Source organism: Stegostoma tigrinum, chromosome 1 (genome assembly GCF_030684315.1).
Source record: "Stegostoma tigrinum isolate sSteTig4 chromosome 1, sSteTig4.hap1, whole genome shotgun sequence".
Lineage (NCBI taxonomy): Eukaryota > Metazoa > Chordata > Chondrichthyes > Orectolobiformes > Stegostomatidae > Stegostoma > Stegostoma tigrinum.
Window position 1 is genome coordinate 159,178,746 of NC_081354.1, and position 14,341 is coordinate 159,193,086.

The 14,341-nt window shown below is 42.3% G+C and overlaps 1 protein-coding gene and 4 non-coding genes across 5 annotated transcripts; all 5 read left to right on the plus strand.

The window, feature by feature from the left end:
* The first annotated feature begins 6,239 nt into the window (after positions 1–6,239).
* Positions 6,240–6,305, plus strand: LOC125460162 (small nucleolar RNA SNORD58). The gene has a single exon (XR_007249200.1). It is a non-coding gene; the product is annotated as a small nucleolar RNA SNORD58 (small nucleolar RNA).
* Positions 6,306–6,372: 67 nt separating this feature from the next.
* On the plus strand, positions 6,373–13,704 carry rpl17 (ribosomal protein L17). Its single transcript, XM_048539037.2, has 6 exons — positions 6,373–6,491; positions 6,576–6,616; positions 8,140–8,274; positions 9,046–9,144; positions 10,605–10,796; positions 13,603–13,704. The coding sequence occupies exons 1-6, from the start codon at positions 6,452–6,454 to the stop codon at positions 13,648–13,650; spliced, it is 555 nt and encodes a 184-aa protein (XP_048394994.1). The 5' UTR covers positions 6,373–6,451; the 3' UTR covers positions 13,651–13,704.
* Positions 8,764–8,831, plus strand: LOC125460156 (small nucleolar RNA SNORD58). The gene has a single exon (XR_007249198.1). It is a non-coding gene; the product is annotated as a small nucleolar RNA SNORD58 (small nucleolar RNA).
* On the plus strand, positions 9,760–9,829 carry LOC125460148 (small nucleolar RNA SNORD58). Its single transcript, XR_007249195.1, has one exon. It is a non-coding gene; the product is annotated as a small nucleolar RNA SNORD58 (small nucleolar RNA).
* On the plus strand, positions 13,345–13,410 carry LOC125460164 (small nucleolar RNA SNORD58). The gene has a single exon (XR_007249202.1). It is a non-coding gene; the product is annotated as a small nucleolar RNA SNORD58 (small nucleolar RNA).
* Positions 13,705–14,341: the final 637 nt, after the last annotated feature.

Consider the following 14,341-nt stretch of genomic DNA (forward strand, 5'->3'; position numbering starts at 1 on the left):
ATTAGAATCCACATTGACAACATCTACTGCACGATCCTCATTGATCTGTCTTATCACTTCCCCAAAGTATTCGATCAAGTGGCACTAATGATATAGCCAGAAAAAGGATTGAGGATATAAAAAGTGATTTCAGGGAGTTAGGATGGAAGCTGCAAAGCAGGACGAACAGAGTAGTGTTCTCTAGTTTACTACCGGTGCCACGAGATAGCGAGGCGAGGAACGGGGAGCGGGCGCAGCTTAACACGTGGCTGTGCAGCTGGTGTAGGAGGGACAGCTTCAGATATGTAGATAATTGGGATGCCTTCTGGGGAAGGTGGGACCTGTACAAGAAGGACGGGTTGCATCTGAACTGGAAGGGGACCAATGTCCTGGGTGGAAGGTTTGCTCGAGTAGTTCGAGAGGGTTTAAACTAGCATGGCAGGGGGGTGGGAACCTGAGCTGTATACCGGAGGTGAGAGTTGATGCAGGTGAGGCAATAGCGAGAGGTAGACCAGCTAGTGGGAAGGATTTTCCTGGGAAGGAACCGAGGGATCAGTTAAAGTGTGTTTGCTTTAACGCAAGGAGTATCAGGAATAAAAGTGATGAACTTCGCACCAGGTACTGATCCATGTTCTATGATGTTGTGGCCATAACAGAGACATGGGTTTCTCATGGGCAGGAATGGTTGCTGGATGTTCCAGGGTTTAGAGCATTTAAAAAGAAGAGGGAGGGGGGAAAAAGAGGAGGGGGTGTAGCACTACTAATCAGAGAGGGTATCACAGCTACAGAAGCTTCCATTGTCGAGGAAGATCTGCCTACCGAGTCAGTATGGGTGGAAATTAGGAACAGCAAGGGAGTAGTCACCTCGTTAGGGGTTTACTACAAGCCCCCCAATAGCAGCAGGGAGATTGAAGAAAGCATAGGTCGGCAGATTTTGGAAAAGTGTGGACACAGTAGGGTTGTTGTAATGGGTGACTTTAACTTTCCCAATATTGATTGGAACCTCCTTCAAGCAGAAGATTTGAATGGAGCTGTTTTTGTAAGGTGTGTTCAGGAGGGTTTCCTAACTCAGTACGTTGACAGGCCAATGAGGGGAGAGGCCATTCTAGACTTGGTGCTCGGAAACGAGCCGGGGCAGGTATCAGATCTTGTGGTGGGAGAGCATTTTGGTGATAGTGATCATAACTGCCTCACATTCTACATAGCTATGGAGAAGGAAAGGAGTAGGCACAATGGGAGGATATTTAATTGGGGAAGAGGAAACTATGATGCAATTAGACATGAGTTAGTAAGCATGGACTGGGAGCAATTGTTCCATGGTAAAGGTACTATAGACATGTGGACACTGTTTAAGGAACAGTTGTTGCGAGTGATGAATAAATATGTCCCTCTGAGACAGGCAAGAAGGGGTAAGATAAAGGAACCTTGGATGACGAGAGCAGTGGAGCTTCTCGTCAAAAGGAAGAAGGTAGTTTACATAAGGTGGAGGAAGCTAGGGTCAAGCTCAGCTCTAGAGGATTACAGGCAGGCGAGGAAAGAGCTCAAAAATGGTCTGAGGAGAGCCAGGAGGGGACACGAGAAAGGCTTGGCAGAACGGATCAGGGAGAACACAAAGGCATTTTACACTTATGTGAGGAATAAGAGAATGGTCAAAGAAAGAGTAGGGCCGATCAGGGATAGCATAGGGAACTTGTGTGTGGAGTCTGAGGAGGTAGGGGAAGCCCTAAATGAGTTTTTTGCTTCTGTCTTTACAAAAGTAACTAACTTTGTAGTGAATGAAACCTTTGAAGAGCAGGTGTGCATGCTGGAATGGATAGAGATAGAGGAAGCTGATGTGCTGAAAATTTTGTCAAACATTAAGATTGACAAGTCACCAGGCCCGGACCAGATTTGTCCTCGGCTGCTTTGGGAAACGAGAAATGCAATTGCTTCGCCACTTGCGAAGATCTTTGCATTCTCGCTCTCCACTGGAGTCGTACCTGAGGACTGGAGAGAGGCAAATGTAATCCCTCTCTTCAAGAAAGGAAATAGGGAAATCCCCGGCAATTACAGACCAGTAAGTCTCACGTCTGTCGTCTGCAAGGTGTTAGAAAGGATTCTGAGGGATAGGATTTATGACCATCTGGAAGAGCATGGCTTGATTAAATGCAGTCAACACGGCTTTGTGTGGGGCAGGTCATGCCTCACAAACCTTATCAAGTTCTTTGAGGATGTGACTAGAAAAGTTGATGAGGGTCGAGCTGTGGATGTGGTGTATATGGGCTTCAGCAAGGCATTTGATAAGGTTCCCCATGGTAGGCGCATTCAGAAGGTCAGGAGGAATGGGATACAGGGGAACTTAGCTGTCCGGATACAGAATTGGCTGGCCAACAGAAGACAGCGAGTGGTAGTAGAAGGAAAATATTCTGCCTGGAAGTCAGTGGTGAGTGGGGTTCCACAGGGCTCTGTCCTATGGCCTCTACTGTTTGTAATTTTTATTAATGACTTGGATGAGGGGATTGAAGGATGGGTCAGCAAGTTTGCAAACGACACAAAGGTTGGAGGTGTCGTTGACAGTATAGAGGGCTGTTGTAGGCTGCAGCGGGACATTGACAGGATGCAGAGATGGGCTGAGAGGTGTCAGATGGAGTTCAACCTGGATAAATGCAAGGTGATGCATTTTGGAAGGTCGAATTTGAAAGCTGAGTACAGGATTAAGGATAGGATTCTTGGCAGTGTGGAGGAACAGAGGGATCTTGGTGTGCAGATACATAGATCCCTTAAAATTGCCACCCAAGTGGACAGGGTTGTTAAGAAAGCATATGGTGTTTTGGCTTTCATTAACAGGGGGATTGAGTTTAAGAGTCATGAGATCTTATTGCAGCTGTATAAAACTTTGGTTAGACCGCACTTGGAATACTGCGTCCAGTTCTGGTCGCCCTATTATAGGAAAGATGTGGATGCTTTGGAGAGGGTTCAGAGGAGGTTTACCAGGATGCTGCCTGGACTGGAGGGCTTATCTTATGAAGAGAGGTTGACTGAGCTCGGACTCTTTTCATTGGAGAAAAGGAGGAGGAGAGGGGACCTAATTGAGGTATACAAGATAATGAGAGGCATAGATAGAGTTGATGGCCACAGACTATTTCCCAGGGCAGAAATGGCTAACACAAGGGGTCATAGTTTGAAGCTGGTTGGAGGAAAGTATAGAGGGGATGTCAGAGGCGGGTTCTTTACACAGAGAGTTGTGAGAGCATGGAATGCGTTGCCAGCAGCAGTTGTGGAAGCATGGTCATTGGGCACGTTTAAGAGACTGCTGAACATGCATATGGTCACAGAAATTTGAGGGTGCATACATGAGGATCAATGGTCGGCACAACATCGTGGGCTGAAGGGCCTGTTCTGTGCTGTACTGTTCTATGTTCTATGTTCTAAATTTGTATGGCATGAACTGCCTTTTACAAAGCTATACTGATGATCCCTGACATGCCATTCTAAATGACAGTTTATCTGATTCTAACCATTTGTTCACTACCGAAGTAAGGCTAACTGGCCTATAAATAGCTGACGGAGATAACAGGAACTGCCAATGCTGGAGAATCTGAGATAACATGGCGTGAAGCTGGATGAACACAGCAGGCCAAGCAGCATCAGAGGAGCAGGAAAGTTTGACGTTTCGGGTCGGGACCCCTCTTCAGACCCGAAACATCAAACTTTCCTGCTCCTCTGATGCTGCTTGGCCTGCTGTGTTCATCCAGGTTCACACCATGTTATAATAGTTGGCATTTCCTTTGTACTCCTTCTAAACAATGGAACCACATTTACATTCCTCGAGTCCTCCAGCACCACACCTGTGTCAATTGAAGATTGGAAAATATTCCCTAAGCCAGTTGTCAATTCCTCCCTGACCTCCTTCAACATCCTAGGGAACAAGCCATCTGCTCTGGCAACTTATCCACTTTCAAGATTCCACCTCCTCAAACGCTTCCCTCAACATGATCATTTGTCCAAAGTTTTATATTGGCCCTCTTATGTTATGATATCTACATCATCCCTTTCTTTTGTGTATTTGGAGGGAAAAATAATTAAAATTGTTCCCATGTCCTCTGCTTCTTCTCACAATTTCCCTTCTTCATCTCTGATTGGTTCTACATTTTCCTGAACCATCCTTTTGCTCTTTATATACTGGCAAAATGTCTTTGGGTTTTCCTTTATCTTCCTTGCTAATATTTTCCATGCTCTCTCTTCGATTTCCTTACTGTATTTTATTTTTTCACTTGATCCCTGTAGATTTTATGCTCTTGAAGGCTTTCTGCAATATTGAGATTTTTGTGACTATCATAAGTTTTCACGTTCTATTTAATCTTCCTGTATTTTTATAGGCAACCATGGGAGGTGCAGTTATTTGTTGCACACCTCCTCCCTCACCCCTATCCCAGGCCCCAAGATGACTTTCCACATTAAGCAGAGGTTCACCTGCACATCTGCCAATGTGGTATACTGTATCCATTGTACCCGGTGTGGCTTCCTCTACATTGGGGAAATCAAGCGGAGGCTTGGGGACCACTTTGCAGAACACCTCCACTCGGTTCCCAACAAACAACTGCACCTCCCAGTCATGAACCATTTTAACACTCCCTCCCATTCCTCAGACGACATGTCCATCATGGGCCTCCTGCAGTGCCACAATGATGCCACCCGAAGGTTGCAGGAACAGCAACTCATATTCTGCTTGGGAACCCTGCAGCCCAATGGTATTAATGTGGACTTCACAAGCTTCAAAATCTCCCCTTCCCCCACTGCATCCCACCAGCCCAGCTCATCCCCTCCCCTCACTACATCCCAAAACCAGCCCAGCTCGTCCCCGCCCCCTCAACCTGTTCTTCCTCTCACCTATCCCCTCCTCCCACCTCAAGCCGCACCTCTATTTCCTACCTACCAACCTCATCCCGCCTCCTTGACCTGTCCGTCCTCCCCGGACTGACTTATCCCCTCCCCACCTATACTCTCCTCTCCACCTATCTTCTCTTCTATCCATCTTCAGTCCGCCTCCCCCTCTCCGATGTAGGGTCTAGGCCCGAAACGTCAGCTTTTGTACTCATGAGATGCTGCTTGGCCTGGTGTGTTCATCCAGCTCCACACTTTGGTATATGGGACTAGATATGCTGGGGTTGTTTTCCTTAGAGTAGAGAAGGCTGGGATTAGGAGGGGGGGAGGGCGAGGTTTGGTTAAGTTATGAATGGCGGAGAGGGTAAATCTGAAAATAGATAGATAAGGAGACCCCTTAGTAGAAGGGTCAATTTTTAAGACGAGGAGTTTCAGAGGAATTTGAGGACTTTTTTTTACACCAAAGGGTTCTAGGTACCTGATAATAATTGTTTCAAAAGGTAGTAAAAGCAGGAATTCTCAAAACATTTAAGCAATATTTAGGTGAACATTTGAACAAAACAGCACACGGCGCTGCCGGTTGCGTCATAGGTCTTTTACAGCAAGGTCTGTTGTGTGGTTTCTAAAGTGTCGGATGATTGATAACAGACGGAGACATGATGGGCTGAAAGGCCTCTTCCGCTCGGTCCAATCTCACGAGTAGGGATGCGGGAAATCTCGCGATATGAGCTCAGTGATTTGGGGTTCCCGTGAGCCTCCAGTTCTCTCTTTTCCTGCCGGCGGTTGGAGGTGAGTGTTGGAGTTGGAGAGATCTGCGAGAAAGGCAGTAAACGAATCGCTGCTAATCTCAAACATCCGAGTCGTACATACTATATGTCCACTAATAATGGTTACGCAGATTGATAAACAGCTGTGTCCGCACGATATTATCACTTGAATCCATTTTTAATGTAACAAATGGAGCTGATCTAAAAGAAACTGTAGAGCCCGAGCGCTCCACAAAATGGCTGCCTGGACGGAGTCGCGGTGAAAAGCCTTCATGTTAGGAGATCTTATGTTTTGATTTGAGTTCATTTCGTGTTAATGCTTCCGAGTTTATATTTTTTTGGGCCATTTCTATAAGCCTCGGAAACAGCAGGGCTGGGGGTGCCCGGTTTCTGCTTTAAACCCACACGGCTCCCATCAAGGCTGGGGAGCCTGCGGCCTCTTGAACCAGAATATTGGCACAGCGTTTTGTGTTGGAAGAACTGCGACAGCGTAGCTTATCATCATGGTTTAAATAGGCGCTCGTCCCATTTGAGTGTTCTCTGATTTCTGTCTCGTGTGTTAGGCCGTGGAGAATGTTCCGTCAATGAAATGTGTTTTTAACTTCTACGTTGCTGGCTTGTACAGTGTGGTTGCAGTGATGACTTTCTTAGGACACCTTTGGACTAATCGTGAAAGTACTTCATTTTCTGAGCTTCCACGTGTTGGCCTTTACTGAATTGGCAATGCCATTTCTTGTTAGTGATTCCACGGGCAATACTCCTTTCAATCATGTATAATTTGAATGTCTAACTTGATTAAGTGAATTTGAATCTGCTTTATTTTTCTTCATAGTTCTGTGAAAATGGTCCGCTATTCATTAGATCCAGAGAACCCCACCAAATGTAAGTAGTTCACTTTTGTTGTATGTCTTGTCGTTTGTTCTGCTTGTAAATTTAAGTGGTTTACCTCCCTCTTTTATTCTGCAGCATGCAAGGCACGGGGCTCGAACTTGCGAGTACACTTCAAGGTAAGTCTTAACTACTACTCTGAAATTCTGGCTTGTAAGATTTAAGGGAAAAATATCAGCATACAATTGAGAGAACATTTGCTGCTTATTTTGTAGGTGTATTGCATTTAAAATCAAAATGTTCTCCTTTATAATTCAGGGGCTTCGTTATCTTGTCTGGTTAATTGAAAGTTCTCATCCTCAATTTCAGACCCCTCTGGCCACTCCCATCTCTGTGTCTACAATACCTCATAGCTACTTGAGAATCATTGGTCGGAAAGTTCTGTTGTTGGTAGTTGTACGATAAGCTCCAAAGACTGTCCAAGCCACCCACCTTTTTGTTGAAAGGCACTGCTAAAAAACTTCCATCAGATTTTTGGCTTTCTGTCCTATTATTGTCTTGGGTTTAATAGTGCCTGAAAATTTTGGGGGCTCAGGCAAATTCTTTGAGGAAAATTTTTTTCATTTACCGCTCTGCTAGCCTAGAGTTTGTCTTGAATAAGATTGAATTTTACTTATCTAATAGTTTATGGGCTAACATTAAAGCTAGCAGGTTCACTGATATAGTTACAACTTGGAAAGCTGGGCAGTCTCAGTTCTTGCCCCTCACTGCCTTGTTTGCAAGGTCAAATGGGAACAGTTGGTGATTCAAGTTACTGTCATTCTTGGTCATGATTTGTTCTTTTGGTACGCTATTTCCATATCCTTGATGTCATAACTTAAAATCAATCAATTTCAGCCTTCTAGGTTGGAGAATGGCAAAAGACTCACCATACTGAGTAAAGATGTTCCACCTCTCAGCCCTGAATAGTTTGCCTTTTATTCTGGCAATGTGGTTTCTGGTTGTAGACTCTACAACGTCTATTTTTGGTGCCTACTGTCTGTCCCTTTAAGAAATTTTAAGTCCTTTGAAATCAACACTCATTCATTAAACTCTGGAGAATACAGGCACAGTTTCCTTAGTTCTGTGTAATAGGGTGACTGTGCCTCCCTGGAACTAGCTGATAAATCCCTGCTGCACACTGTACAGCAGATACATCCTGTAGTTGTCCCTGTCTCTCATGGGTAAAGGGATCGATCGGATCCTAGAATAAGAAATGCACACAATATTTACAATGCCTCATACCACAGTAACAAGTCTTTTGCTCCTTTCTGAACAAATGCTGGGCTTTCCAGCAACGCTGGAAAATAAAGCTATGCTACCTCTAATGTACTGATTTTTTATTTTCTTCTATTGAGAAATTGGGACCACTTATCTATGCTCAGACTGGTCTCCTGTACATTATGCAATTGACTTATGTACTTTTGGCAGCTGAGTAGAGCAGTCAGTGCAAGAGTAGAAATATTGTATATGCATGGTTCTTCCATCTGCTGGGAAGAGCTTGGTTACTATGTTAAAATCCCCAGAAAGCTTAGAGTGATTACCATCTTGATGCATTTCTGTGATGTCCACAAAGTAATACTGTCTTGATTGACCAAATTCCGATTAAAACATGACACGGAGAGAGTTGCTTGATCTTTAGCCTAAGATATTCTGTTCTTAGAATACTCGTGAGACTGCCCAGACGATCAAAGGCATGCATATCCGCAAGGCGACAAAGTTCCTGAAGGATGTTGTGATCAAGAGGCAGTGTGTCCCTTTCCGGCGCTACAACGGTGGAGTTGGCAGGTGTGCTCAAGTGAGTTAAAAGGAAGTGAGTCAAATGTTCAGGAGAATGAACTGCACAATAAACCATCTATTTAGTTTAAAACAAGCTTTCAAAGAAACTTGCTGGTTTGAGCATAAATTTTTGTAACTTCTCTTGCACTGATTATGTCTGTCTCTATATAAAGACTTACTGGTGTAAATTTCAGGCAAGTTTGGTTTGTCAGCTTAAAGTGAAAATTGCACTACTATTAGAAGAGCAAGTCAATCTCTATGTTGTGACTTTTTTTTATTCGTTTCTGAAACAAAACATTGCTGGAGAGACTCAACAAATCTAGCAGTATCAGTGAAGAGAAAATGGTTAATATTTTGAAACTGACTCTTCATCTGGGCGCAACCATTAACTCTGTTTTCTCAGCTGCCAGACCTGCCGAGTTTCCTCCAACAATTTTTGTTTCTGATCTCCAGTGTGAACAGTTTTGTTTTTAATGCTTTGCGCTTCTGACTTCCCAGAATGTTAGGGTTGCAATGATGACCATCTTAGGACACCTTTGGAGTAGTCATGAAAACAATTATGATGTTCTGAGCTTCCACATTTTGGGCTTTTATAGAAATATCAACCCTTCTCAAACAAAAGCCACATGCCAAGTGAGTTTCCAAAGCCAGACCTGCATGAGAAACATTGAATAGTGATCCAAGGCTGTGACTTGATATCCATTTATTCATGAAAAGCAGATGTTTCATTTTTGTCTACTTCAGGTATATTGTGGAACTGATTGCTATTGTGTTTTTTGTTTATATGAAGGCTAAGGCCTGGCGATGGACACAAGGTCGTTGGCCTAAAAAGAGCGCAGAGTTTTTGCTGCACATGCTAAAAAATGCAGAGAGCAATGCTGAACTCAAGGTAAGAGTGTACAAATATATATTTAAGATACACTCATGAGAGGAAGTATGCTTTTTATTTTGGGGTTCTAGATTGACTGGAAGTCTACATTGTGTGTGTGTGTGGTGACAGACTAGTAAATGGATGAATATTTTGGAGTTTGTGTGGTGGCTGCACCTGTGCTGCTGTTTACCAATCTGCATGGCTTTTACAGAAAGCTGCTTTCCATGGGGTCAGTCTACTCCAGCCCCTGGGTTTTTAGGTGCTCCTTGTGCTTCACAGTGGGAGGAGGTTTGTGGCTAACAAAATGTACCTTCCATTCATGGACATGGGATTATTTATGAAATAAACTACAATCGTGCCGTCTTCATCAGCCATGCATATTCCTTGGCTTGCAAAATGTTCTGGTCTCCATGTTAGCGCATTCCTGTGCTATTGCATTGGCTGATGGGGGTATCTTGCATTAAAATGCATACTCCTGTCAGGTGTGTGCTGTACTTTAGGAAAGTTCTGAATATTTAGTGTGGCTTTTACAGTAACTGAAGACTAAACTTTTAGCTAGGTTATTAATTGATTTTCATATGTAACTTGGAAATTTTTTTCTATATGCATTGAAATGTTTCAAAATACATGTGGTTACAATGATGACTATCTTAGGACACCTTTGGATTATACATGAAAACAATGATGTATTATTCTGAGTGACCACAACTTTATTTCTGCCTTGAATAATTATTTTAAAACTCACTCACTGGTGTAATGTGTTCATAAATGGACCTGTGCCTGTCGTTCTTTGGACAGTATAACTGCAGCAGCCATGATATATTTGTGGAAAGGGTACATGGTGACGTTAATGTATGTAGTCAGCATGAAATGAGCAAGTAGTTATATTTCAACTTCTGCATCAGGTCTGATGTATAAAGTAAATTTTATGCCAAAAATATAACTACAGTTGGCAAAATGAGAGTTTAATTCATGTCAATTGTGCAACTGTTTAATAATTTCCTCACACCGATAGACTCGAACTTGGTCTGCCACTGAAACATGTCAAAATAACACTACGTCCCCTATGAAATGGACTATTACATTTTTTCTAACAATTATGACCTTTTAAATGAGTAATGATGCTATTAACTTTATATGTGATTAGTCAAATGGTGTTTTTTCAACCTAGCACACTCTTAGAGTGTCTGATGTGCTGCCATAATTTGCAGTGAAATGTTGCTGTAAAACTGGGATAGATTTGTAGTCACTTGGTTCAATGTTAACTCTGCTTCTCTTTACAGATGCTGCCAGACCTGCTGAGTTTCTCCACTTTCTATTTGTGTTACTCTATGTACTATTGTTGATTGAATAACAAGTGAGTCAATTAAGTGATTAGACTAGATTTTTACAGAATTGAAATTTGACCACTGCAGTGAGCACAGTGGGTGTGGATGTAAATAGTGATTTATTCACAGTATTAACTTGTTTCTCTTTAGGGTCTGGATGTGGATTCTCTAGTGATTGAGCACATCCAAGTGAACAAGGCTCCTAAGATGCGCCGGCGGACTTACCGTGCCCATGGTCGTATCAACCCATACATGAGCTCACCATGCCACATAGAAATGATCCTCACTGAGAAGGAGCAGATTGTTCCAAAACCAGAGGAGGAAGTTGTTCAGAAGAAAAAGGTGATCTCTTGCTTTCTCCTGCTAAATGGAGGGGAGATATCGAATGGCTTGTGATCTTTTTGAACTTTGCACACTTTATATCCTCTTGATTCACATTGGCAAGCTACAAAAGCAAATTGCTGAAGAAGCTGAAAATCTGCAATTATAATAAAGCAAATCATCAATGTGTGTCTGAAACCAGAAGTTGGCATCTGCTCTGACCTTGTGTATGATGCCACTGACATTTGTATGTCTGATGGACACTCGGTGCACTTTTACTCCGGTGCTCAAGTCACCACTTTTTTTCCTACCTCCTTGTTTGCTTGGTCTGTCCTCTTGATCAAGGGACGGTAAACTGAAATGGAGCAGGGCAACGAGGGTTTGGTACGGAAGTGGCCTGTTTATCGCCTAAATTGATTTAAAGCACTTTGTAAATTAAATCCTTGTAATACTCTTGCTTGCTGGCAACTATCTGTGGTATTGGGGTAATGCGTGTGCCCCAAAGTTAGGGTAGCAGCAAAACAGACAATGCTGGAAATACTAAGTTCGGGCAGGTCTTGAACTGAAACAGTTTAGTGTGTGAGCTTGATGACTCTATCAGAATTGACCTGAAACAATATATTTTGGTTTCCCCCCACTGATGCCTGACCTGCTGAATCTTTCCAGTGTTTTCTGTTTCTTTTTCTCAGCAAAGTTGGTTTCAATATGGGTGCAGATTTTGTTTTATCTCCAAGTCTTGATGTAGTATTTGCTTCTTACCCAGTGAATGGCAAAACTCAGAATCTAGCATAAAGATCCCTAATTGCTTTAGTAGATAAAATTAGGAATTGAATATATTTGCTAATGATTTTAAGGATTACATACATAATGGAAAGAATGATAAGTCATTTGGCACCTTCTCATTGAGTTACTGCTTGCCAAGTCTGATTATAAACTCTTGATAATTTTTAATTTCTTTAGCTACAGCACTGCTGCCTTACAGCACCAGGGACCCTGGTTCAATTCCAGCCACAAGCGATTGTTGGTGTGGAGTTTACATCATTCTTCGTGTCTGCATGGGTTTCCTCTGGGTTCTCCAGTTTCTTAACTACAGTTGAAAGATGTATGGGTTAGGTGGATTGGCTGTGCTAAATTGCCCATAGTGTCTAGGGGTGTATAAGTAAGGTGGATTAGCCATGGGAAATGCAGGGATAGGGTGGGATTCTGCTCAAAGTCAGTGTGGACTTGTTGGACTGAATGGCCTGTTTCCACACTGTAGGGAATCTCATTTGGTTCTGAGTTGGAAAGTCAGAAACTACAAACCTCTTAGTAAACAAATCTTGTTGGGAGGTCCAAATACAGTCCATCGGAGTCTGTGGTTATATGAAGAGTAAATTATGTTTGAATAATTTAGTAGTTATTTGAAGATTTAACAAGACTTGTGGGTAACGGGAATTGTGTCGATATTGTTAAGTCTGGATTTCTAGAAGATGTTTGATAAGGTGCATCATCAAAATTCTTATGGAGTAATTTTTCCTCTTAGAGGATTGGCTAACCAACAGAAAGTAGAGTGTTGTAGTAATTGGGTCTTCTACTGGTTAGCAAGATGTAACTAATGGAGTGTTACAGCTTTTGGTCCTTGAGGCCCCAACTGTTTACAGTCTATATTAAGGTGTGTATGTGGAAAAGATATTTATGTGAGAGGCTAGTGATTTTGGTCAGAGGCATAGAAAGGTAACTTATCTGAATGGAGAAAATGTTTGGAGTGGTTGAGTATATAGAGATCTGGGTATCACTGAATGAATCTTAGCATACAGGTGCAACAAGAAATGAGAAAAACAAATTGAGTTTTGGCATTAATTCCTAAAGGAATAGAGTGCAAATACAGAAGTGTTGCTGCAACTGTATCAAGGCATTAAAGAGACTGCACCTGGAGTCTTGAATACAATTTTGGTCCCTTTCATTGAGGAGTATTGTAGTTGTATTGGAGGCAGTTTAGAGGGTATACACTGGATTGATTCAAGATGGTATTTATAGGTTGAATGGTTTAGGCCTATGCTAGGAGGAGAGGGCATACAATTGAAGCATATAAGCTGCTAAAAGGTTGTGACAGAATGGATGTAAGAAGAATGTTTCCATATGTGGGGAAATCTAGAATGAGAGGGCAGTTTTATGATAAGGGATAATAGAAGTAAAACCGATCAGAAATTACTTCTGAGTTGTGAATCTGGGGGAATTCACTCCCCCACAGTATATTGGATGCTGGGACATTCAGTAAGTTTTGGGGAGCAGATTTTTTTTAAAATTAGTAATGAGTTAAAGGGTCATGGAGAACAGGCAGGAAAGTGGAGTTGAGACCAGGGTGAGATCAACTGTGATTGTGTATCAAATGTTGCAGCAGGCTCGGAGTTGAAGTGCATACTCCTGCACCATGTTTTTCATTCCAAATTCAAATGATTTGCATTTAAGTACAAGGCTGATATGCTTCATCATATAAAACAATAGACTTGTGCTGGAAATCTGAAACAAAGAGCAATAAATTGTTGGAGAAGCTTTTTATGTACCATGAAATGATTGCTGAAATATGTGGTTGCAGTGATGATCATCTTAGGACACCTTTGAATATTAACCATGAAAAATAACTAAACTGAGCAACTGCATTCAGCACCATTTCCTACTGTCTTGGAGTGTGCATCCTAAAATGATGCTGCTTTGGAGTAAATGAGCAGTTTTCAGCTACCAGCCTGTAGTTGGAGTTACTCAAGTCCTTGTGTTAAGTTTTGAGTAATGTATTAATTTCTCTGTAGGAGTATAAGAAATTTCTTACTAATTTTGTTTTTATTTTTAGGTTTCCCAGAAGAAGCTGAAGAAGCAGAAGCTTATGGCTCGGGATTAGATTTTACTCATTTAACAGCGTCTTCTGTACATAAAATAAAACTATTGGAAACCACGGTACTGGCTTGTTCAATTCTGTTCGTCTCTTCTGGGGTGGGGAGTGTGTCCAGTGCTCCCTCAGGAGGAAGAAAATAGTTGTTATGGTGATTCCAGCAGGCATTCTGGGGACTTGCACTGGTGTGTCAGTGGGATTGCAAAAAAGGCACTAAAATTGGTACGTGGTTGACAGTAGAGAAGATTATCTTAATATTACGAAGAGATCTTGATAGCTTGGGTCAATGGAAAAGTGTTGGTTTTACCAAAATGCAGTAGCACACAAAAGTAGTACTTGCAAATTAAAGGTAGGGCCTTGGGTAGTGTTGTAGAACAGAGACCTAGGGGTTCAGTACATAATTCTTTGACATTTGGATCACATGTAGGCAAGATGGTTCAGAAGACATTTAGCATACTTGCCTTCATTGCTCAGAACTTTTGAATATTTGAGTTGGGACATCATCTTAAGGTTGTACGGGACATCAAGGCCTGTTCTGGAGTACTATATCCAATTATGGTTGCCCTGTTGTAGGAAGGATATTATTAAGCTGCCAAGAGTTCAGAAAAGATTTACTAGGATGTTGTCAGGAACAGTGGAGTTGAGAAAGGATGGATAGGCTAGGACCTTTTTTCAGTGGAATACAGGAGATTGAGGGGCA

Bases quoted from the DNA above. Each gene is read 5' to 3' on its own strand.
- rpl17 (XM_048539037.2), top strand. From the start codon at position 6,452: ATGGTCCGCTATTCATTAGATCCAGAGAACCCCACCAAAT. The intron at 6,617-8,139 runs GTAAGTCTTAAC...TTCTGTTCTTAG, and splicing joins ACTTGCGAGTACACTTCAAG to AATACTCGTGAGACTGCCCA. The intron at 8,275-9,045 runs GTGAGTTAAAAG...GTTTATATGAAG, and splicing joins GAGTTGGCAGGTGTGCTCAA to GCTAAGGCCTGGCGATGGAC.